We start from the raw sequence: 22143 nt of genomic DNA, 5'->3' as shown, positions 1-22143 counted from the left end.
AGTAGTAGAGTGAGTAGTAGAGAGAGAGTAGTAGAGAGAGAGTAGTAGAGAGGTAGTAGAGAGAGAGTAGTAGAGAGAGAGTAGTAGAGAGAGAGTAGTAGAGAGAGAGTAGTAGAGAGTATTGGAGTAGTAGAGAGTATTGGAGTAGTAGAGAGTATTGGAGTAGAGAGTGAGTAGTAGAGAGTGAGTAGTAGAGAGTGAGTAGTAGAGTGAGTAGTAGAGTGAGTAGTAGAGTGAGTAGTAGAGTGAGTAGTAGAGTGAGTAGTAGAGTGAGTAGTAGAGAGTGAGTAGTAGAGTGTGAGTAGCAGAGATTAGTAGAGAGTAGTAGAGAGTGAGTAGTAGAGAGTGAGTAGTAGAGAGTGAGTAGTAGAGAGTGAGTAGTAGAGAGTGAGTAGTAGAGAGTGAGTAGTAGAGAGTGAATAGTAGAGAGTGAATAGTAGAGAGTGAATAGTAGAGAGTGAATAGTAGAGAGTGAATAGTAGAGAGTGAATAGTAGAGAGTGAATAGTAGAGAGTGAATAGTAGAGAGTGAGTAGTAGAGAGTGAGTAGTAGAGTAGTAGAGAATGAGTAGCAGAGAGAGTAGTAGAGTAGTAGAAAGTGAGTAGTAGTAGTAGAGTGAGCAGTAGAGTGAGCAGTAGAGTGAGCAGTAGAGATTAAATAGTAGTAGAGTAGTAGAGAGTGAGTTAGTAGAGTGAGTAGTAGAGAGAGTGAGTAGTAGAGAGTGAGTAGTAGAGAGAGTAGGAGTAGTAGAGAGTAGGAGTAGTAGAGAGTAGGAGTAGTAGAGAGTAGGAGTAGTAGAGAGTAGGAGTAGTAGAGAGTAGGAGTAGTAGAGAGTAGGAGTAGTAGAGAGTAGGCGTAGTAGAGAGTAGGAGTAGTAGAGAGTAGGCGTAGTAGAGAGTAGGAGTAGTAGAGAGTAGGAGTAGTAGAGAGTAGGAGTAGTAGAGAGTAGGAGTAGTAGAGAGTAGGAGTAGTAGAGTAGGAGTAGTAGAGAGTAGGAGTAGTAGAGAGTAGGAGTAGTAGAGCGAGTAGTAGTAGAGCGGCGAGTAGTAGTAGAGCGAGTAGTAGTAGAGCGAGTAGTAGTAGAGCGAGTAGTAGTAGAGCGAGTAGTAGTAGAGCGAGTAGTAGTAGAGCGAGTAGTAGTAGAGCGAGTAGTAGTAGAGCGAGTAGTAGTAGAGCGAGTAGTAGTAGAGCGAGTAGTAGTAGAGCGAGTAGTAGTAGAGCGAGTAGTAGTAGAGCGAGTAGTAGTAGAGAGAGTAGTAGAGACAGTTGGAGAGTGAGCAGTGGAGAGTGAGCAGTGGAGAGTGAGCAGTGGAGAGTGAGCAGTGGAGAGTGAGCAGTGGAGAGTGAGCAGTGGAGAGTGAGCAGTGGAGAGTGAGCAGTGGAGAGTGAGCAGTGGAGAGTGAGCAGTGGAGAGTGAGCAGTAGGGAGTAGTAGAGTAGTAGGGAGTGAGCAGTAGAGAGTGAGTAGTAGAGTGAGTAGTAGAGGGTGAGTAGTAGGGTGAGTAGTAGAGTGAGTAGTAGAGTGAGTAGTAGAGAGAGAGTAGTAGAGAGAGAGTAGTAGAGAGGTAGTAGAGAGAGAGTAGTAGAGAGAGAGTAGTAGAGAGTATTGGAGTAGTAGAGAGTATTGGAGTAGTAGAGAGTATTGGAGTAGTAGAGAGTATTGGAGTAGTAGAGAGTGAGTAGTAGAGAGTGAGTAGTAGAGAGTGAGTAGTAGAGAGTGAGTAGTAGAGAGTGAGTAGTAGAGAGTGAGTAGTAGAGAGTGAGTAGTAGAGTGAGTAGTAGAGTGAGTAGTAGAGAGTGAGTAGTAGAGTGTGAGTAGCAGAGATTAGTAGAGAGTAGTAGAGAGTGAGTAGTAGAGAGTGAGTAGTAGAGAGTGAGTAGTAGAGAGTGAGTAGTAGAGTGAGTAGTAGAGAGTGAGTAGTAGAGAGTGAGTAGTAGAGAGTGAGTAGTAGAGAGTGAGTAGTAGAGAGTGAGTAGTAGAGAGTGAGTAGTAGGGAGTGAGTAGTAGGGAGTGAGTAGTAGAGAGTGAGTAGTAGGGAGTGAGTAGTAGGGAGTGAGTAGTTAGTAGGGAGTGAGTAGTAGGGAGTGAGTAGTAGGGAGTGAGTAGTAGAGAGTGAGTAGTAGAGAGTGAGTAGTAGAGAGTGAGTAGTAGAGAGTGAGTAGAGAGTGAGTAGTAGAGTGTGAGTCGCAGAGATTAGTAGAGTGAGTAGTACAGTGAGAGTAGTAGAGTGAGTAGTAGAGAGTGAGTAGTAGAGAGTGAGTAGTAGAGAGTGAGTAGTAGAGAGTGAGTAGAGAGTGAGTAGTAGAGAGTGAGTAGTAGAGAGTGAGTAGTAGAGAGTGAGTAGTAGAGAGTGAGTAGTAGAGAGTGAGTAGTAGAGAGTGAGTAGTAGAGAGTGAGTAGTAGAGTGAGTAGCAGAGATTAGTAGAGTGAGTAGTAGAGTGAGAGTAGTAGAGAGAGAGTAGTAGAGAGAGTAGTAGAGAGAGAGTGAGTAGTAGAGAGAGAGTGAGTAGTAGAGAGTATTGGAGTAGTAGAGAGTATTGGAGTAGTAGAGAGTATTGGAGTAGTAGAGAGTATTGGAGTAGTAGAGAGTATTGGAGTAGTAGAGAGTATTGGAGTAGTAGAGAGTATTGGAGTAGTAGAGAGTATTGGAGTAGTAGAGAGTATTTGAGTAGTAGAGAGTAGTAGAGAGTGAGTAGTAGAGAGTGAGTAGTAGAGAGTGAGTAGTAGAGAGTGAGTAGTAGAGAGTGAGTAGTAGAGAGTGAGTAGTAGAGAGTGAGTAGTAGAGAGTATTGGAGTAGTAGAGAGTATTGGAGTAGTAGAGAGTATTGGAGTAGTAGAGAGTGAGTAGTAGGGAGTGAGTAGTAGGGAGTGAGTAGTAGGGAGTGAGTAGTAGGGAGTGAGTAGTAGAGAGTGAGTAGTAGGGAGTGAGTAGTAGGGAGTGAGTAGTAGGGAGTGAGTAGTAGGGAGTGAGTAGTAGGGAGTGAGTAGTAGGGAGTGAGTAGTAGAGAGTGAGTAGTAGAGAGTGAGTAGTAGAGAGTGAGTAGTAGAGAGTGAGTAGTAGAGAGTGAGTAGTAGAGAGTGAGTAGTAGAGAGTGAGTAGTAGAGAGTGAGTAGTAGAGAGGGAGTAGTAGAGAGGGAGTAGTAGAGAGGGAGTAGTAGAGAGTGAGTAGTAGAGAGTGAGTAGTAGAGAGTGAGTAGTAGAGTGAGTAGTAGAGTGTGAGTCGCAGAGATTAGTAGAGTGAGTAGTAGAGTGAGAGTAGTAGAGTGAGTAGTAGAGAGTGAGTAGTAGAGAGTGAGTAGTAGAGAGTGAGTAGTAGAGAGTGAGTAGTAGAGAGTGAGTAGAGAGTGAGTAGTAGAGAGTGAGTAGTAGAGAGTGAGTAGTAGAGAGTGAGTAGTAGAGAGTGAGTAGTAGAGAGTGAGTAGTAGAGAGTGAGTAGTAGAGAGTGAGTAGTAGAGTGAGTAGCAGAGATTAGTAGAGTGAGTAGTAGAGTGAGAGTAGTAGAGAGAGAGTAGTAGAGAGAGTAGTAGAGAGAGAGTGAGTAGTAGAGAGTATTGGAGTAGTAGAGAGTATTGGAGTAGTAGAGAGTATTGGAGTAGTAGAGAGTATTGGAGTAGTAGAGAGTATTGGAGTAGTAGAGAGTATTGGAGTAGTAGAGTATTGGAGTAGTAGAGAGTATTGGAGTAGTAGAGAGTATTTGAGTAGTAGAGAGTGAGTAGTAGAGAGTAGTAGAGAGTGAGTAGTAGAGAGTAGTAGAGAGTGAGTAGTAGAGAGTGAGTAGTAGAGAGTGAGTAGTAGAGAGTGAGTAGTAGAGAGTGAGTAGTAGAGAGTGAGTAGTAGAGAGTGAGTAGTAGAGAGTGAGTAGTAGAGAGTGAGTAGTAGAGAGTGAGTAGTAGAGAGTGAGTAGTAGAGTGAGTAGCAGAGATTAGTAGAGTGAGTAGTAGAGTGAGAGTAGTAGAGAGAGTAGTAGAGTGAGAGTAGTAGAGAGAGTAGTAGAGAGAGTAGTAGAGAGTATTGGAGTAGTAGAGAGTATTGGAGTAGTAGAGAGTATTGGAGTAGTAGAGAGTATTGGAGTAGTAGAGAGTATTGGAGTAGTAGAGAGTATTGGAGTAGTAGAGAGTATTGGAGTAGTAGAGAGTATTGGAGTAGTAGAGAGTATTGGAGTAGTAGAGTATTGGAGTAGTAGAGTATTGGAGTAGTAGAGAGTATTGGACTAGTAGAGAGTATTGGAGTAGTAGAGAGTATTGGACTAGTAGAGAGTATTTGAGTAGTAGAGAGTGAGTAGTAGAGAGTAGTAGAGAGTGAGTAGTAGAGAGTAGTAGAGTGAGTAGTAGAGAGTGAGTAGTAGAGAGTGAGTAGTAGAGAGTGAGTAGTAGAGAGTGAGTAGTAGAGAGTAGTAGAGAGTGAGTAGTAGAGTGAGTAGTAGAGAGTGAGTAGTAGAGAGTGAGTAGTAGAGTGAGTAGTAGAGAGTGAGTAGTAGAGAGTGAGTAGTAGAGAGTGAGTAGTAGAGAGTGAGTAGTAGAGAGTGAGTAGTAGAGAGTGAGTAGTAGAGAGTGAGTAGTAGAGAGTGAGTAGTAGAGAGTGAGTAGTAGAGAGTGAGTAGTAGAGAGTGAGTAGTAGAGAGTGAGTAGTAGAGTGAGTAGTAGAGTGAGTAGTAGAGTGAGTAGTAGAGTGAGTAGTAGAGTGAGTAGTAGAGTGAGTAGTAGAGTGAGTAGTAGAGTGAGTAGTAGAGTGAGTAGTAGAGTGAGTAGTAGAGTGAGTAGTAGAGTGAGTAGTAGAGTGTGAGTAGCAGAGATTAGTAGAGTGAGTAGTAGAGTGAGAGTAGTAGAGAGAGAGTGAGTAGTAGAGAGTATTGGAGTAGTAGAGAGTATTGGAGTAGTAGAGAGTATTGGAGTAGTAGAGAGTATTGAAGTAGTAGAGAGTATTGGAGTAGTAGAGAGTATTGGAGTAGTAGAGAGTGAGTAGTAGAGAGTAGTAGAGAGTGAGTAGTAGAGAGTAGTAGAGAGTGAGTAGTAGAGAGTAGTAGAGAGTGAGTAGTAGAGAGTAGTAGAGAGTGAGTAGTAGAGAGTGAGTAGTAGAGAGTGAGTAGTAGAGAGTGAGTAGTAGAGAGTGAGTAGTAGAGCGTGAGTAGTAGAGAGTGATTAGTAGAGAGTGAGTAGTAGAAAGTGAGTAGTAGAGAGTGAGTAGTAGAGAGTGAATATCAGAGAGTGAATAGTAGAGAGTGAATAGTAGAGAGTGAGTAGTAGAGTGAGTAGTAGAGAGTAGGAGTAGTAGAGAGCGTGTAGTAGAGTGAGTAGTAGAGCGAGTAGTAGAGACAGTAGTAGAGCGAGTAGTAGAGACAGTAGTAGAGCGAGTAGTAGAGACAGTAGTAGAAAGTAGTAGAGACAGTAGTAGAGAGAGTAGTAGAGAGAGTAGTAGTAGAGCGAGTAGTAGTGTGAGTAGTAGAGCGAGTAGAGTAGTAGAGCGAGTAGAAGAGCGAGTAGTAGAGACAGTAGTAGAGACAGTAGTAGAGACAGTAGTAGAGAGTAGTAGAGAGAGTAGTAGAGAGAGTAGTAGAGAGAGTAGTAGTAGAGTGAGTAGTAGAGTGAGTAGTAGAGTGAGTAGTAGAGTGAGTAGTAGAGTGAGAGTAGTAGAGAGTGAGTATAAGAGAGGGAGTAGTAGAGAGTAGTAGAGAATGAGTAGCAGAGAGAGTAGTAGTGAGTAGTAGCGTGAGTAGTAGAGTGAGGAGTAGTAGTAGAGTGAGTAGTAGTAGAGAGTGAGTATAAGAGAGTGAGTATAAGAGAGAGAGTAGTAGAGAATGAGTAGTAGAGAGTAGTAGATAGTAGAGAGTAGTAGAGAGTAGTAGAGAGAGTAGTAGAGAGAGTAGTAGAGAGAGTAGTAGAGAGAGTAGTAGAGAGAGTAGTAGAGAGAGTAGTAGAGTGAGTAGTAGAGTGAGTAGTAGAGTGAGTAGTAGAGTGAGTAGTAGTAGAGTGAGTAGTAGTAGAGTGAGTAGTAGTAGAGTGAGTAGTAGTAGAGTGAGTAGTAGTAGAGTGAGTAGTAGAGTGAGTAGTAGTAGAGTGAGTAGTAGAGTGAGTATAAGAGAGTGAGTAGTAGAGAGTAGTAGAGAATGAGTAGCAGAGAGAGTAGTAGTGAGTAGTAGAGTGAGTAGTAGAGAGTGAGTATAAGAGAGTGAGTAGTAGTGAGTAGTAGAGTAGTAGAGAGTAGTAGAGACAGTAGTAGACAGTAGTAGAAAGTAGTAGAAAGTAGTAGAGAGAGTAGTAGAGTGAGTAGTAGAGTGAGTAGTAGAGTGAGTAGTAGAGAGTAGTAGAGAGTAGTAGAGAGTAGTAGAGAGTAGTAGAGAGTAGTAGAGAGTAGTAGAGAGTAGTAGAGAGTAGTAGAGAGTAGTAGAGAGTGAGTTAGTAGAGAATGAGTAGTAGAGTGTGAGTAGTAGAGAGGGAGTTAGTAGAGAATGAGTAGTAGAGAGTGAGTTAGTAGAGAGTGAATTAGTAGAGAGGGAGTTAGTAGAGAGTGAGTTAGTAGAGAATGAGTAGTAGAGAGTGAGTTAGTAGAGAGTGAGTTAGTAGAGAATGAGTAGTAGAGAGTGAGTTAGTAGAGAGTGAGTTAGTAGAGAGTGAGTTAGTAGAGAGGGAGTAGTAGAGAGGGAGTAGTAGAGAGGGAGTAGTAGAGAGGGAGTAGTAGAGAGGGAGTAGTAGAGAGTGAGTAAGAGAGTGAGTAGTAGAGAGTGAGTAGTAGAGAGTAGTAGAGAGTAGTAGACAGTAGTAGACAGTAGTAGACAGTAGTAGACAGTAGTAGACAGTAGTAGAGAGAGTAGTAGAGTGAGTAGAGAGAGTAGTAGAGAGAGTAGTAGAGAGAGTAGTAGAGTGAGTAGTAGAGTGAGTAGTAGAGTGAGTAGTAGAGTGAGTAGTAGAGTGAGTAGTAGAGTGAGTAGTAGAGTGAGTAGTAGAGTGAGTAGTAGAGTGAGTAGTAGAGTGAGTAGTAGAGTGAGTAGTAGTAGAGTGAGTAGTAGAATGAGAGTATAAGAGAGTGAGTAGTAGAGAGTAGTAGAGAATGAGTAGCAGAGAGAGTAGTAGTGAGTAGTAGTGAGTAGTAGTGAGTAGTAGTGAGTAGTAGTGAGTGGTAGTGAGTGGTAGTGAGTGGTAGTGAGTGGTAGTGAGTGGTAGTGAGTAGTAGTGAGTAGTAGTGAGTAGTAGTGAGTAGTAGTGAGTAGTAGTGAGTAGTAGTGAGTTGTAGAGAGTAGTAGAGAGTAGTAGAGAGTAGTAGAGAGTAGTAGAGAGTAGTAGAGAGTAGTAGAGAGTAGTAGAGAGTAGTAGAGAGTAGTAGAGAGTAGTAGAGTGAGTAGTAGAGTGAGTAGTAGAGTGAGTAGTAGAGTGAGTAGTAGAGTGAGTAGTAGAGTGAGTAGTAGAGTGAGTAGTAGTAGAGTGAGTAGTAGTAGAGTGAGTAGTAGTAGAGTGAGTAGTAGTAGAGTGAGTAGTAGTAGAGTGAGTAGTAGTAGAGTGAGTAGTAGTAGAGTGAGTAGTAGTAGAGTGAGAATGAGTAGCAGAGAGAGTAGTAGTGAGTAGTAGAGAGTAGTAGAGAATGAGTAGTAGAGAGTAGTAGAGAATGAGTAGCAGAGAGAGTAGGAGTGAGTAGTAGAGTGAGTAGTAGAGTGAGTAGTAGAGTGAGTAGTAGAGTGAGTAGTAGAGTGAGAGTATAAGAGAGTGAGTAGTAGAGAGTAGTAGAGAATGAGTAGCAGAGAGAGTAGTAGAGAATGAGTAGCAGAGAGAGTAGTAGTGAGTAGTAGAGAGTAGTAGAGAATGAGTAGCAGAGTGAGTAGTAGAGTGAGTAGTAGAGTGAGTAGTAGAGAGAGTATAAGAGTGAGTAGTAGAGAGTAGTAGAGAGTGAGTAGTAGAGAGTGAGTAGTAGAGAGTAGTAGGGAGTGAGTAGTAGAGAGTAGTAGGGAGTGAGTAGTAGGGAGTGAGTAGTAGAGAGTGAGTAGTAGAGAGTGAGTAGTAGAGAGTGAGTAGTAGAGAGTGAGTAGTAGAGAGTGAGTAGTAGAGAGTGAGTAGTAGAGAGTGAGTAGTAGAGAGTGAGTAGTAGAGAGTGAGTAGTAGAGAGTGAGTAGTAGAGAGTGAGTAGTAGAGAGTGAGTAGTAGAGAGTGAGTAGTAGAGTGAGTAGTAGAGTGAGAGTATAAGAGAGTGAGTAGTAGAGAGTAGTAGAGAATGAGTAGCAGAGAGAGTAGTAGAGAGTAGTAGAGAGTAGTAGAGAATGAGTAGCAGAGAGAGTAGGAGTGAGTAGTAGAGTGAGTAGTAGAGTGAGTAGTAGAGTGAGTAGTAGAGTGAGTAGTAGAGTGAGTGTATAAGAGTGAGTAGTAGAGAGTAGTAGAGAGTGAGTAGTAGAGAGAGTAGTAGAGAGTAGTAGGGAGTGAGTAGTAGAGAGTAGTAGGGAGTGAGTAGTAGGGAGTGAGTAGTAGAGAGTGAGTAGTAGAGAGTGAGTAGTAGAGAGTGAGTAGTAGAGAGTGAGTAGTAGAGAGTGAGTAGTAGAGTGAGTAGTAGAGTGAGTAGTAGAGTGAGTAGTAGAGTGAGTAGCAGAGTGAGAGTATAAGAGAGTGAGTAGTAGAGAGTAGTAGAGAATGAGTAGCAGAGAGAGTAGTAGTGAGTAGTAGAGTGAGGAGTAGTAGAGTGAGTAGTAGAGTGAGAGTATAAGAGAGTGAGTAGTAGAGAGTAGTAGAGAATGAGTAGCAGAGAGAGTAGTAGTGAGTAGTAGAGAGTAGTAGAGAATGAGTAGCAGAGAGAGTAGGAGTGAGTAGTAGAGTGAGTAGTAGAGTGAGTAGTAGAGTGAGTAGTAGAGTGAGTGTATAAGAGTGAGTAGTAGAGAGTAGTAGAGAGTGAGTAGTAGAGAGAGTAGTAGAGAGTAGTAGGGAGTGAGTAGTAGAGAGTAGTAGGGAGTGAGTAGTAGGGAGTGAGTAGTAGAGAGTGAGTAGTAGAGAGTGAGTAGTAGAGAGTGAGTAGTAGAGTGAGTAGTAGAGTGAGTAGTAGAGTGAGTAGTAGAGTGAGTAGTAGAGTGAGTAGTAGAGTGAGTAGTAGAGTGAGTAGTAGAGTGAGTAGCAGAGTGAGTAGCAGAGTGAGAGTATAAGAGAGTGAGTAGTAGAGAGTAGTAGAGAATGAGTAGCAGAGAGAGTAGTAGTGAGTAGTAGAGTGAGGAGTAGTAGAGTGAGTAGTAGAGTGAGAGTATAAGAGTGAGTAGTAGAGAGTAGTAGAGAATGAGTAGCAGAGAGAGTAGTAGTGAGTAGTAGAGTGAGTAGTAGAGTGAGTAGTAGAGAGTAGTAGAGAGTAGTAGTGAGTACTAGTGAGTAGTAGCGAGTAGTAGAGCGAGTAGTAGAGCGAGTAGTAGAGCGAGTAGTAGAGAGTAGTAGAGAGTAGTAGAGAGTAGTAGAGAGTAGTAGAGAGTAGTAGAGAGTAGTAGAGAGTAGTAGAGAGTAGTAGAGAGTAGTAGAGAGTAGTAGAGAGTAGTAGAGAGTAGTAGAGAGTAGCAGAGAGAGTAGGAGTGAGTAGTGAGTAGTAGAGAATGAGTAGCAGAGAGAGTAGGAGTGAGTAGTAGAGTGAGTAGTAGAGAGTAGTAGAGAGTAGTAGAGAGTAGTAGAGAGTAGTAGAGAGTAGTAGAGAGTAGTAGAGAGTAGTAGAGAGTAGTAGAGAGTAGTAGAGAGTAGTAGAGGGAGTAGTAGAGAGTAGTAGAGAGTAGTAGAGAGAGTAGCAGAGAGAGTAGGAGTGAGTAGTAGAGTGAGTAGTAGTAGAGTGAGTAGTAGTAGAGTGAGTAGTAGTAGAGTGAGTAGTAGTAGAGTGAGTAGTAGTAGAGTGAGTAGTAGTAGAGTGAGTAGTAGAGTGAGTAGTAGGAGAGTGAGTAGTAGGAGAGTGAGTAGTAGGAGAGTGAGTAGTAGGAGAGTGAGTAGTAGGAGAGTGAGTAGTAGGAGAGTGAGTAGTAGGAGAGTGAGTAGTAGGAGAGTGAGAGTAGGAGAGTGAGAGTAGGAGAGTGAGTAGGAGAGTGAGTAGGAGAGTGAGTAGGAGAGTGAGTAGGAGAGTGAGTAGGAGAGTGAGTAGGAGAGTGAGTAGGAGAGTGAGTAGGAGAGTGAGTAGGAGAGTGAGTAGGAGAGTGAGTAGGAGAGTGAGTAGTAGAGTGAGTAGTAGAGTGAGTAGTAGTAGAGTGAGTAGTAGTAGAGTGAGTAGTAGTAGAGTGAGTAGTAGTAGAGTGAGTAGTAGTAGAGTGAGTAGTAGTAGAGTGAGTAGTAGTAGAGTGAGTAGTAGTAGAGTGAGTAGTAGTAGAGTGAGAGTAGTAGAGTGAGAGTAGTAGAGTGAGAATGAGTAGCAGAGAGACTAGTAGTGAGTAGTAGAGAGGAGTAGAGAATGAGTAGCAGAGAGAGTAGTAGAGTAGTAGAAAGTGAGTAGTGGAGAGTGAGTAGTAGAAAGTGAGTAGTGGAGAGTGAGTAGTGGAGAGTGAGTAGTGGAGAGTGAGTAGGAGAGAGTGAGTAGGAGAGAGGGAGTAGGAGAGAGGGAGTAGGAGAGAGGGAGTAGGAGAGAGTGAGTAGGAGAGAGTGAGTAGGAGAGAGTGAGTAGGAGAGAGGGAGTAGTAAAGAGTAGTAGTAGAGTAGAGAATAGTAGAGTGAGTAGTAGAGATGGAGTAGTAGAGAGTGAGTAGTGGAGAGTGAGTCGTGGAGAGTGAGAAGTGGAGAGAGTAGTAGGGAGGAGTAGAGAGTGAGCAGTAGAGAGCGAGTAGTAGAGAGTATTGGAGTAGTAGAGAGTGAGTAGTAGAGAGTAGTAGAGAGAGTAACTGTCAGCAGTAGAGAGAGAGTAGTAGAGTAGTAGAGAGAGTAGTAGAGTAGAGAGTAGTGGAGTAGAGAGTAGTAGAATGAGTAGCAGAGAGTAGTAGAGAGTGAGAAGTAGAGAGAGTAGTAGAGTAGTAGAGAGAGAGTAGTAGAGAGAGTAGTAGAGAGTAGTAGAGAGTAGTAGAGAGTAGTAGAGAGTAGTAGAGAGTAGTAGAGAGTAGTAGAGAGTGAGTTACTAGAGAGTGAGTTACTAGAGAGTGAGTTAGTAGAGAGCGAGTAGTAGAGAGCGAGTAGTAGAGAGCGAGTAGTAGAGAGCGAGTAGTAGAGAGCGAGTAGTAGAGAGCGAGTAGTAGAGAGCGAGTAGTATAGTAGTAGAGTGAGTAGTAGAGAGTGAGTAGTGGAGAGTGAGTCGTGGAGAGTGAGAAGTGGAGAGTGAGAAGTGGAGAGAGTAGTAGGGAGGAGTAGAGAGTGAGCAGTAGAGAGCGAGTAGTAGAGAGTATTGGAGTAGTAGAGAGTGAGTAGTAGAGAGTAGTAGAGAGAGAGTAGTAGAGTAGAGAGTAGTAGAGTAGAGAGTAGTAGAGTAGAGAGTAGTAGAGTAGAGAGTAGTAGAGTAGAGAGTAGTAGAGAGTAGTAGAGAGTGAGTTAGTAGAGAGTGAGTTAGTAGAGAGTGAGTTAGTAGAGAGTAGGAGTAGTAGAGAGCGAGTAGTAGAGAGCGAGTAGTAGAGAGCGAGTAGTAGAGAGCGAGTAGTAGAGAGCGAGTAGTATAGTAGTAGAGTGAGTAGTCGAGAGTGAGTAGTAGAGAGCGAGTTGTAGAGAGAGTAGTAGAGAGAGTAGTAGAGAGTAGTAGAGAAAGTAGTAGAGAGTGAGTAATAGAGAGTAGTAGAGTGAGTAGTAGAGTGAGTAAAGAGCGAGTAGTAGAGTGAGTAGTAGAGAGTGAGTAGTAGAGAGAGAGTAGTAGAGAGAGTAGTAGGGAGTAGTAGAGTAGTAGAGAGTGAGCAGTAGAGAGTGAGTAGTAGAGTATTGGAGTAGTAGAGAGCGAGTAGTAGAGAGCGAGTAGTAGAGAGCGAGTAGTATAGTAGTAGAGTGAGTAGTAGAGAGTGAGTAGTGGAGAGTGAGTCGTGGAGAGTGAGAAGTGGAGAGTGAGAAGTGGAGAGAGTAGTAGGGAGGAGTAGAGAGTGAGCAGTAGAGAGCGAGTAGTAGAGAGTATTGGAGTAGTAGAGAGTGAGTAGTAGAGAGTAGTAGAGAGAGAGTAGTAGAGTAGAGAGTAGTAGAGTAGAGAGTAGTAGAGTAGAGAGTAGTAGAGTAGAGAGTAGTAGAGAGTAGTAGAGAGTAGTAGAGAGTGAGTTAGTAGAGAGTGAGTTAGTAGAGAGTGAGTTAGTAGAGAGTAGGAGTAGTAGAGAGCGAGTAGTAGAGAGCGAGTAGTAGAGAGCGAGTAGTAGAGAGCGAGTAGTATAGTAGTAGAGTGAGTAGTCGAGAGTGAGTAGTAGAGAGCGAGTTGTAGAGAGAGTAGTAGAGAGAGTAGTAGAGAGTAGTAGAGAAAGTAGTAGAGAGTGAGTAATAGAGAGTAGTAGAGTGAGTAGTAGAGTGAGTAAAGAGCGAGTAGTAGAGTGAGTAGTAGAGAGTGAGTAGTAGAGAGTATTGGAGTAGTAGAGCGTGAGTAGTAGAGAGTGAGTAGTAGAGAGTGAGTAGTAGAGAGTGAGTAGTAGAGAGTGAGTAGTAGAGAGTGAGTAGTAGAGTAGTAGAGAGTGAGGAGAGTGAGTAGTAGAGAGCGAGTAGTAGAGAGCGAGTAGTAGAGTGAGTAGAATAGTAGAGAGTCAGTAGTAGAGAGTGAGTAGTAGAGAGTAGTAGGGAGTAGTAGAGAGTGGTAGAGTAGTCAGTCAGTGTCAATCAGTGTCAGTCAATCAGTGTCAGTCAGCGTCAGCTAGAGCAGCTCTGCTGACCTGGTTCTCTAGCTCTAAAGCAGGTCTGCTGACCTGGTTCTCTGGCTCTAAAGCAGTTCTGCTGACCTGGTTCTATGGCTCTACAACAGCTCTGCTGACCCGGTTCTATGGCTCTAAAGCAGTTATTTTGACCTGGTTCTATGGCTCTAGAGCAGCTCTGCTGACCTGGTCCCTTGGCTCTAAAGCAGCTCTGCTGACCTGGTTCTCTCGCTCTGAAGCAACTCTACTGACCTGGTTTCTCTGGCTCTGAAGCAGCTCTGCTGACCTGGTTCTCTGGCTCTAGAGCAGCTCTGCTGACCTGGTTCTCTGGCTCTAGAGCACGTATAGGACGTCAAGCGGGACCCGCCACCGCGCAAGCATCTCGTACCATAATGCACATGTGTCGCGAATGCGCGGGAGCAGGAGTCGCGGACTGGTCGCATACCAATCGCGCACATCACGCAATATTAAATGTATATGATGTAACTGAAAATCACGCAGCCGTCGCACACCGTACGCGGATCCTTCACGACTTTTCTAAAATGGCGGCTAGAATCCGCGCACCCACCTTGATATGTACGCTTTGAGTGCGCGACTGCGAAAAAAAATTGGAAAACATTTTTTTACTGAAAAAAATATAAATATATTAAAATAAAAAAATGAACAAGAAAATTAATCAATATTTCAGTTTGATTTTTTTTTTATTATTTTTTTCAATTTTCAGAAAAATATATGTTATTTAATGAATACAATATTTATAAATAAACAGTTAAAAAAACTGTAGAAAATCAGTACAAAAAAATAGGTATAACTACTATCACACTTAAAAACTAGCATTTAAAAAAGCTTTGAAATTCACTGAAAAAAACCATAGGTTTCAGAGAAGTTATAGTTAGAAATTAGCATTTAAAAAACCTTAGAAATTCACAGGAAAAGCATAGGTTTCAAGGATGTTATAGTTAGCTAGCAATTTCACACGTACAAAACCATAGAAATTCCTCCATTATAGTTAGTTCTGCTAACTATAACTCGCGCGCCCGCAATACACTGCTGATGATGTCACATATTGCATCATGTATGACATGGTCAGTGACATCACTGATGACCTCAATGATGACATCTCAAATGACTGTGAATTTCTAAGGTTTTTTTAAATGCTAATTTCTAACTATAACGTCTCTGAAACCTATGTTTTTTTCAGTGATATATATATATATATATATATTATATATATATATATATATATATATATAATTTTTTTTCCCTCTCTCTCTCTCTAACCATTACCGAGTGTCAGTCGCCACTAGGTACCTGCTTTTCCATAGAAAGTGTTTTTTTTTGTTTGCTAGTAACTTTGGCCCACTTTGAGGAATCTTCATGAAACTTTACAAAGAAAAAGGTTCATTTCATCCATCTAGCTCCTTCCTGGAAAGATTCTGGGTGATCCGTCAAGCACAGGCTGAGAAGAAAAAAAAAAAAAAGGAGGGGTTTCAAAACGCAAAATCCCCATGTACTTTCCATACACTTCTTTAAGACAGGCTACAGCAAAAACTGCTGAACAGAATTACACCAAATTCGGCAGGAAGGTAGATTCTGGTCTGTAGTGTGTGCCTTTTGTGATTTTGGCTTTAACTCGTTAAGTACTTTTTGAGATATTAAGGGTAATGTAAACATAGATATTTGGATGGTTGGGCTCGCGAGGGTCCTGCAAGAGTGCAAACTCAAAAATGGAGCCCTGTGATTGGAGGAGAAGCCCATTTTCCCTGTGACCCTCCCTAGAGTCTCTAAAGGATTAGAGTTTTAGAAACAAAACGGCCGCCATTACTGTGATAAAGTGTAGGTATTGTGGAAATGAAGTAAAAGAGTTGTATAAAAGGGTTGTTTAAAGGGGCAGTAGAAAGGCATCCTGTGCCCCTAGATTTTGAGAGGAGGCCTGTAAGATATAACTATGATCTCACTAGACTCTTGCGGGATCGTGATTAGTAAAACGGAGTAGATGAGTTGTAAATATACTCTACTGGGAGCAATGGATATTTTGCACCTTATTATTGAGAAGAGATGTGTGAGACATAAGTACTGTGATGAATAGAATGCAATTTTTTTTTAATTATTATTATTGCTACGATCTTGTGAGACTTGTGAGATCATGAAGAATAGGCAGGAGTAGGCAATCTTTTAACACACTCTTTTACACACACTGCAGGAAGGGCTGTTAATGGAGATGGTGTTTATCCAAACCTACTATTTACGCCCAATAGGTTGGGAAGAGCAGTGAGCAGAGTTAAATCTCTCCCCACGCCCTATTACGCACATCGATTATACAATAGAGAAGTCTCTGTGGAGAGGCTAATCCCTGCCAACACCTTATAATGCTCATCTGAGAGAGAGGTCTGAAAGGAGAGGATAGTCCTTCCTCACACCCTACTATACACATCCGTCATCTGGGAGAAAGGTCTCAAAGGAGAGGCCAGTCATTCCCCATATTCCCTACTAAGTACATCCGCTAGCTGAGAGAGAGTTCTCAAAGTAGAGGCCAGTCCATCCACATAAACTACTACACACACCCGTCATCCAAGAGAAAGGTCTGCACACTGGTCATTTGAAAGAGAGGTCTGAAAGGAGAGGCCAGTCCCCCCCCCCCCCCAACACAGTACTACGGAGACCCATCATTACAGAGCTAGGTCTCAGCAGAGAAGCCAGTCCCTCCACAAACCCTACTATGCACATCATTCATCTGAAAGGAGAGGCCAGTCTCACCCCACACCCTACTACGCACCCCTATCCTTAGAGAGAGGTCTGAAAGGAGAGGCCAGTCCCTCCACACACAGTACTACACTCACCAATCATCTGAGAGAGGTCTGAAAGGAGAAGCCAGTCCCTCCCCACACCTATGATCTGAGAGAGTGCTCTGAAAGGAGAGGTCATTTCCTTTCAAAATAAGGTCAATTCACAGGCTATATTCTTCAGTTATTCAACACTCAAAAATTAATTTACTGACAAAACAAATTTAGAAATTCACTGAAAATACAAAAGGTTAAAATAACATTATAGATAGGTGTGATAAAAAGATATGTTTTTGTTTAGAAATTCACTGGAAAACAAAGGTTAAAGTAACATTATAGTTAGGTGAATTTATCAGTGACATTAAAGTTTTGAACTTTAAAAAAAAAAAAAAATACAATTACATTTACCAGATACAGTTAGCAGCACTAATTTGTGCCCCTGCCATGCACTGCTTATGAACTTTTATACAATAACAAATTGTTATCACATCCAACTATAATGTTACTTTAACCTTTGTTTTTTCCAATATATATACTGCTTCTCTCCCTTTGACAAGGCCATTATGAAAGAAGCATATAAGAAATGTGTCAGGAAGGAGGTCTGTTGCCAAGCAGTTTTATAGAATGTAGCGCAATCCGGAGTCCATAAAAATCTTGTTTTTATTCCACCGTGGCTAATAAACGTGCTTTAGCCACCACAGCCTTTGTCACTGTTAAACCCCAGAACTTCAATTCATGACCAGACAGAATAAAACTGCTTGGCAACAGATCTCCTTCCTGACACATTCCTTATATGTTTCTTTCATAATGGCCTTGTCTAAGGGAGGGAAGCAGTTGGAGAAATTCCAATTGTAATAATATTTACCTTCCCAAAAAGCATTTAACGTGAGTAAACCAAAGAAGGTAGTGGACTCCTTAAAAAGCAGCAACATCTATAATTGCTGAAGATGAACTACTGTGGCGTTCACCCAGACATAACCAAAAGGGTGTTTCAAGGCTAAAATGCAACACAAAATATTTCAAGGCTAAAACTGGTTTTTAGCTGACCTAATGGATTTATGATCATTGTTATCCTAAATTTCTTACCTGTGTAGTACTCCACCACCAATTTAAATGATACGTTTCTAGGGGAGAGAAAACACCGAAAAAGGATCAACCTTCTTTGAAAAGGAGTGTTTGTGCTTTCCTGCCTGCACAGACAAAGGACAAAGTAGTCATAGTGCATACCAGAACTACTAGTTTGGCTAGAAAGTATCCCTGACATGCAGGAAGAAAACTGCTAGTATGTCAGAACAATTGCAATACACCCTCACTTCGGCAGCACATTTTCATTAATCACAACTGTTGTTGGCAATTTCAACATGTTCTACAGAGGAAGGGTAGAACTGCTGTCACTCAGCTTTCAACCCCCAAGGCAGCAGGTGCCACCTGAAAGCAATGTCAAACAAAAATAAAAAAAACACAATAATGATAATAATTTTAAAAAACGCACACACAGAGGCAGAGAAATAGGAAGAAGAAATCTTGTTTGCCTGGTCTGCTAGAAGAAATCCTACTAGTGTGCCAAAAGAACACAGGAACAGCTAATTCTACCTCTGTATGAGGGTTTGCAGCTGTGGCCGTTTTCCAAGACTGGGCAGAAGCACTCTCCTGATTTGGCTCACAGTACAATTCAGAGCAGCCTTGCTGGCACCAACTGCCTGCCTGCTGGAGAACCTGCCTCTGGATAGACTAAAGCTAGGAAGTTGAAGAAGGTCCAGAACCAGAAAAGCTTTGCTGCAAATAATTTCAAATGATCACTGCTGCGAAAAGGAAAAGGTCCCTTGTTGGCTCTGGAGAGCATGCACATCTCCCCTGCTCTTCCAATAGCAAGTTTATGTCAGTTCTAGATTTGTTTTAGTTTGGGCATAAATGACAATCATGGAATGTGACCTAGAGTAGTGCTCTGTGGCCTGGAGATGCACACATTTGGTACCCCAGCCCTGGTCCGCAACTTCAATTCAACAGCATGCACCTGTGAGCCAGACACTTGAGTTGCCTAGTTCTGGTTAAACCTCCATTGAAATTTCGTGATTTTTTAATTTCCATCAACTTTTCATACAAAATCTTTTGATTTGTTTTCAATAGGATATTTTATTTTTGTGCATAATCTTTGAACCTGCTGACGCATTTGCTTCTTTGGGATTTAATTTTACTCATATTTTTCACTTTCTCCTTAAACCTACTGTTGACGGTAAAATTCTTTATTTAACTACATTGCTCTTTCGTTGGCTTGGTAATGTAACAAACCTCACATATATTCTCTGAGGATTGTTTTGCCGATCAGGCCAAGTCATCTAAGGTGAGCCAAGGAGCTGCCTCCTTGAAACCTGTTTACCATTGAGGGGTCCTTACTTTGGGCAGTGTTGAAGCCACGCGAAAGCTCCTATTGTGACCAATGTATCTTGCTCTCTCTCCCCGTCACCTGTCCAGGAATTTCACAACATCAGTGGTGCAGGCAAATACCTGATAAAGCAAAATGCGCATCGCTCCTCTCCAAAAGATTTCTACAGTACTGATCCATCTATAAGTTCTTTGATAACATCAATATGGTTGCTGCCAAGCTGAAATGCAGTACTCATCAGATGGCAAGTACTATAATCAAACCCAGATTATGACGAGATCTGGTCTACGTAAACTCATTAAGAGTAAGAGCCAGCATTAGCATAATAGAGTTAACACAGATGGAGTAGGAGGGGACCTACAGGACTTCAGGTTTCAAAAACACTACACATAATGGCTTTGAGAAGCATGGAAACTAAATAAAACAATTACTCTAAAGCATGTGAAAAGACAGAAGGTAAAATGAATAGTCTATACTTTCCTCACCTACGTCTGCTTTCTGGTCTAAAAAAGTGGTAGCCAAGAAACCTACAGAAATAGAACCTAGGGTCCTAATTCTGTGCACTCGTCTAACTGACTACATACAGAGGGTATAGGGCACCCACTTTTAAATTAAAAAGATTTTTATTTTTTATTTCAAAAACCTTTATTGAGAAACTTGCACATCAAGTTACAAGGTATGCAGGCGGGGAACCCGCAAATAAAGAGGAACAACCACATCTGTTACACACATCATAGGAACATATTATACATTAGTAGCCCACAACAGTGCGCAGGAGAGAGTGACATGAGATGGAGCGGGAAGGATATGAAGGAGCGCCCAGGAGAGGCAGGGTACAGGCGGGAAAAGCCACAGAGAACCAGCAGTGCGCAGAGGTGGGGAAACAATCCTCTACGACCCAGCACCGGCGCCCGCCGCGGGTGATGAGCCGGCAGGGAGAGCGGGAGAGGTCGCAGAGGGCGGAGCGCCTCAACGTAGGAGGTATGAGACAAGGGGACCCCAGATGTCAAGCGGCCGGCAAGATGCCGGCGTCAGGTCACAAAATTCGGAAAGAAGAAACTGGCAACGCGCAGCATCCTCAAGCCAAGTGCTGACTTTGGGTGCGGGTCTCCGACCCCAATGCATGGCGACCCTGCGTCGTGCGAGAACCGATGGGAGGGTTCAGGACAGTGTTTCACAAAGCCTAGGAGGCAGATCAGTGGGTCCAGCATGACAGGCGCGGAGGTGATCTCCGTGATGACGGTGCACACCTCGCGCCAATAAGCAGAGACTTTGGGGCACAGCCAGGCGAGATGAGAAATTAAGAAGATAATTGAGATATCCATGGGCCAAGGAAAAGCAGGCCTCCCTTCTGAAAGAGAACTCTGAAGGTCCCATCAGAGGAGCTCTGGTGCCATGTTTAAGCTTCATGGTGCAGGAAAAAAATCATCTGCATTTCATCAGGATTCTCCATGGCTCAATAAGCTGCTACCACACTCCAAAATCCCCACAGATGTGCATGGCTCTCTTGGCAAGTGTGCAGTACTAGGGGCTACTTGGTTAGCATGTAGAACGGGTTCAAAAGTGCTAGAAGCCCTGGACTTAGTCTATTGCGCTTTCAATAATGGTGTTATACTGGAACACCTCGCAAGACCCAAGTGGCTTATTAAACTTTTACCCCCATGAGAATCATATTGTCTTGTGTGACAGCTTTCGAGGGACCTGTTGTGACTGTAGGTTATAGCAGCAGGACAAGCCAATAGGGATCAAGAAGGTCTTACATTTGGTTTTAAGAATAAGTTCCGGAACCCCATCTAAGCGAACATGCTGCCATCAAAAGTGCAACTCATTTTCCTAATAGTCCTCCTAGACAGTGCTTTTCGAGTTTAGACACATATTGGAGTTGGAAAGGGTATACAGCATTTGAAACTGAAGCTCTCTGTGATAAAAGGAAGCGAAGAACATGTTTCAAGTGAAAATAAGTGAACAATGGAATCATTTCACAGAAATGAAAAACACCCACAAACATGTTTAGGGGGATTGCTGAAAAAGCAGCAGCAGGCATGCAAATATTCATCTACATTTGGAGAATGGACAATACAAGACGTTTTTTTCTTTGCTTGTCCTTGAACACTAGAGCTTGTTACATCAGTCAGATGCTGATCCCGAATTTGAAGTTGAACGCACACCACTAAAAACATGACGTAAATGATCCTTACCTGTAATGTACCAATAGGATTAGGTTGATTTGGTGACTGCTTGGGGAGATCAAGAATTGCTGGGTCGGGCACTGACAAGCTGTGTAATAATGTTTTCAAAAGAAAAAACAATGTTTTAATATAAAACAGGACAGGTTTAATTTAAAAGTTAAATTTGGATTTATTTATTTTAAAGTTTAAAATAGAGCATTATTATACAAAATAAGCATAGCTCAATTTACTCTTCTCTGTATTCGTAGTAATAGAATGCATTATTACCGGATGATCATTCAACTGCATTATTACAAAGTTTATCGCCCAAAAGTGCAATATACAAGTCTGATAGATGGGAGAGCACTATTATGATGGTACATAGTGCGGTCACTTAAGTGCTAAACCGAGTAGTGCCCGACCCTGCAATCTAGGCAGTTTTACAGCAGAGCCTGAGGAATAGCGTCACATTGTCGTACATTAATGGGCCATTCAAGTATATGTAGTCTCACTGCTCTGCTCCCCCACTGGGTGCAATCACAGGTCTACTTCAGACTGGTGGCAGAAGGTTTTAGAAACCCGGCACAGTGGCCCTTCAGGTGAGAGACTGAGAAGGTGCTATCGAAAACACTCTGGTACCACGAACACTTGCTGAAGCGGCTGATGTCTCTGCCATTGGTCAGCCGCTGAAAAAGATCATTTGTGGAAGAACCTTGAGTGAGGTCAGTAGCAGTGAGTGGATCCATATATACCCGAGATACTGGCCGAGAACTGGTTTCGTTTCATTTTAGGTCGAAGCCCAACAGACAGCATAGCTAACTGGTTGCGAAATGGATCCTGGGAACATTCTGAAAGCTTCCCTGGTAATGCATTCTGCCCATTGCTTACCACAGGCTTTGTAGTTTGTAACTCACATTTGTTTGCTTTCTATTTACTGGATTTATTTGTTTAAGGCTGGCCGACATGTCTTTGTCCCTCCCGTACAGCCTAGCCTTTTCACCATCACTACTTATATTCTTCCATGAGTGCTCACTTTCTGTAAGCAGACCTTTACATTTTGTTCTTATTTTGTCACATTGGTCATGCATTCAAAGACACAGGTACAAAATCAGGCTATTTGTTCCCAATGAGCTTGGTGTTTACTTTTCTTTCTGTGACTTCAAAGTGAGGGGATTTATGTGACAATCCTTCTGGGTACCCATGTGAGGTGAAAGGCAATAGGAGAATATTTTTTCTAGCAAACAACAAAATCTGTAAATGAACTGTGCAAATATTTCAGAATACATCAGAATTAGGAAAGCACATTTATTTTTTAAGTGTGGTAGAAACAAATATTTTAATATAATCAAAACAAATAAATAAACTTGGTGATACCATTTCCACACATCATTTGTGCGCTGTATAGTTTGATCAACTAAATTGTATGTCTGTGCAAATGTAATGTTTATTTGAATTGAAAATGTGTTGTCTGTAATAGCACTGCGCTACCACACGGTGCACACTCTACTCTATGCAATCCCACACTATGATACTCTTTTACCCCTCTATGCTATGCCACTCCACCCCACTCTTTTCCACTCCATGACAGTGTATGCCACTTCACTTCGGGCCACTCTAATCCATTCTACAACTCGCCACTCTACTCCATTTCACTTCAATCTACCCAACTCCACTCTTTGCCAAGCCACTCTGACATTTTACTCCACTCTACGCTACTCCACTCTATTCACAGACAAATACAATTAAGTATGTCCACTTCAGAGCTGAATGCTCAGCAAGATCAGTAATGGATAACCAAAATGTCCTTTAATACCAATCTTCTCCTATTGATTGCAATATTCATATTTTATTCATAATTCATTAGTCATTGCTATGGTTTTTTCAAAGCTTTATTGTTAGGGAATTTGCTGGGTCCTCAAAAACCTAAAAAATTAATAATTTTCTAAAGGCAAAACCTTTTTTTTTAGTAGAGAGTCGAAAAAGAAAAGAAAGCACACATTACCATAGTACTTACTAGCATTAAACTACTTTGTGTGTGGATGTGACCCTTGTGAAATGTTGGCAGGCCATAACCCGCAGTGAAGTCAGCCAATGGC

General features: G+C 42.2%; 1 protein-coding gene across 1 annotated transcript in view; it reads right to left on the bottom strand.

Annotated features, from left to right (window-relative positions):
• PRKRA (protein activator of interferon induced protein kinase EIF2AK2) overlaps nt 1–22143 on the bottom strand; it is a 234644-nt gene that overhangs the window by 181981 nt on the left and 30520 nt on the right. Inside the window, exon 4 of the mRNA XM_085645214.1 lies at nt 20078–20156. Coding sequence (XP_085501340.1) covers nt 20078–20156 — 79 coding nt within the window. The remainder of the gene's footprint in view (nt 1–20077; nt 20157–22143) is intronic.

The sequence above is a fragment of the Triturus cristatus genome, chromosome 3_1 (genome assembly GCF_964204655.1).
Source record: "Triturus cristatus chromosome 3_1, aTriCri1.1, whole genome shotgun sequence".
NCBI lineage: Eukaryota > Metazoa > Chordata > Amphibia > Caudata > Salamandridae > Triturus > Triturus cristatus.
The sequence above is the reverse complement of the archived record's forward strand: the minus strand, read 5'-3'. Positions and strand labels throughout refer to the sequence as shown.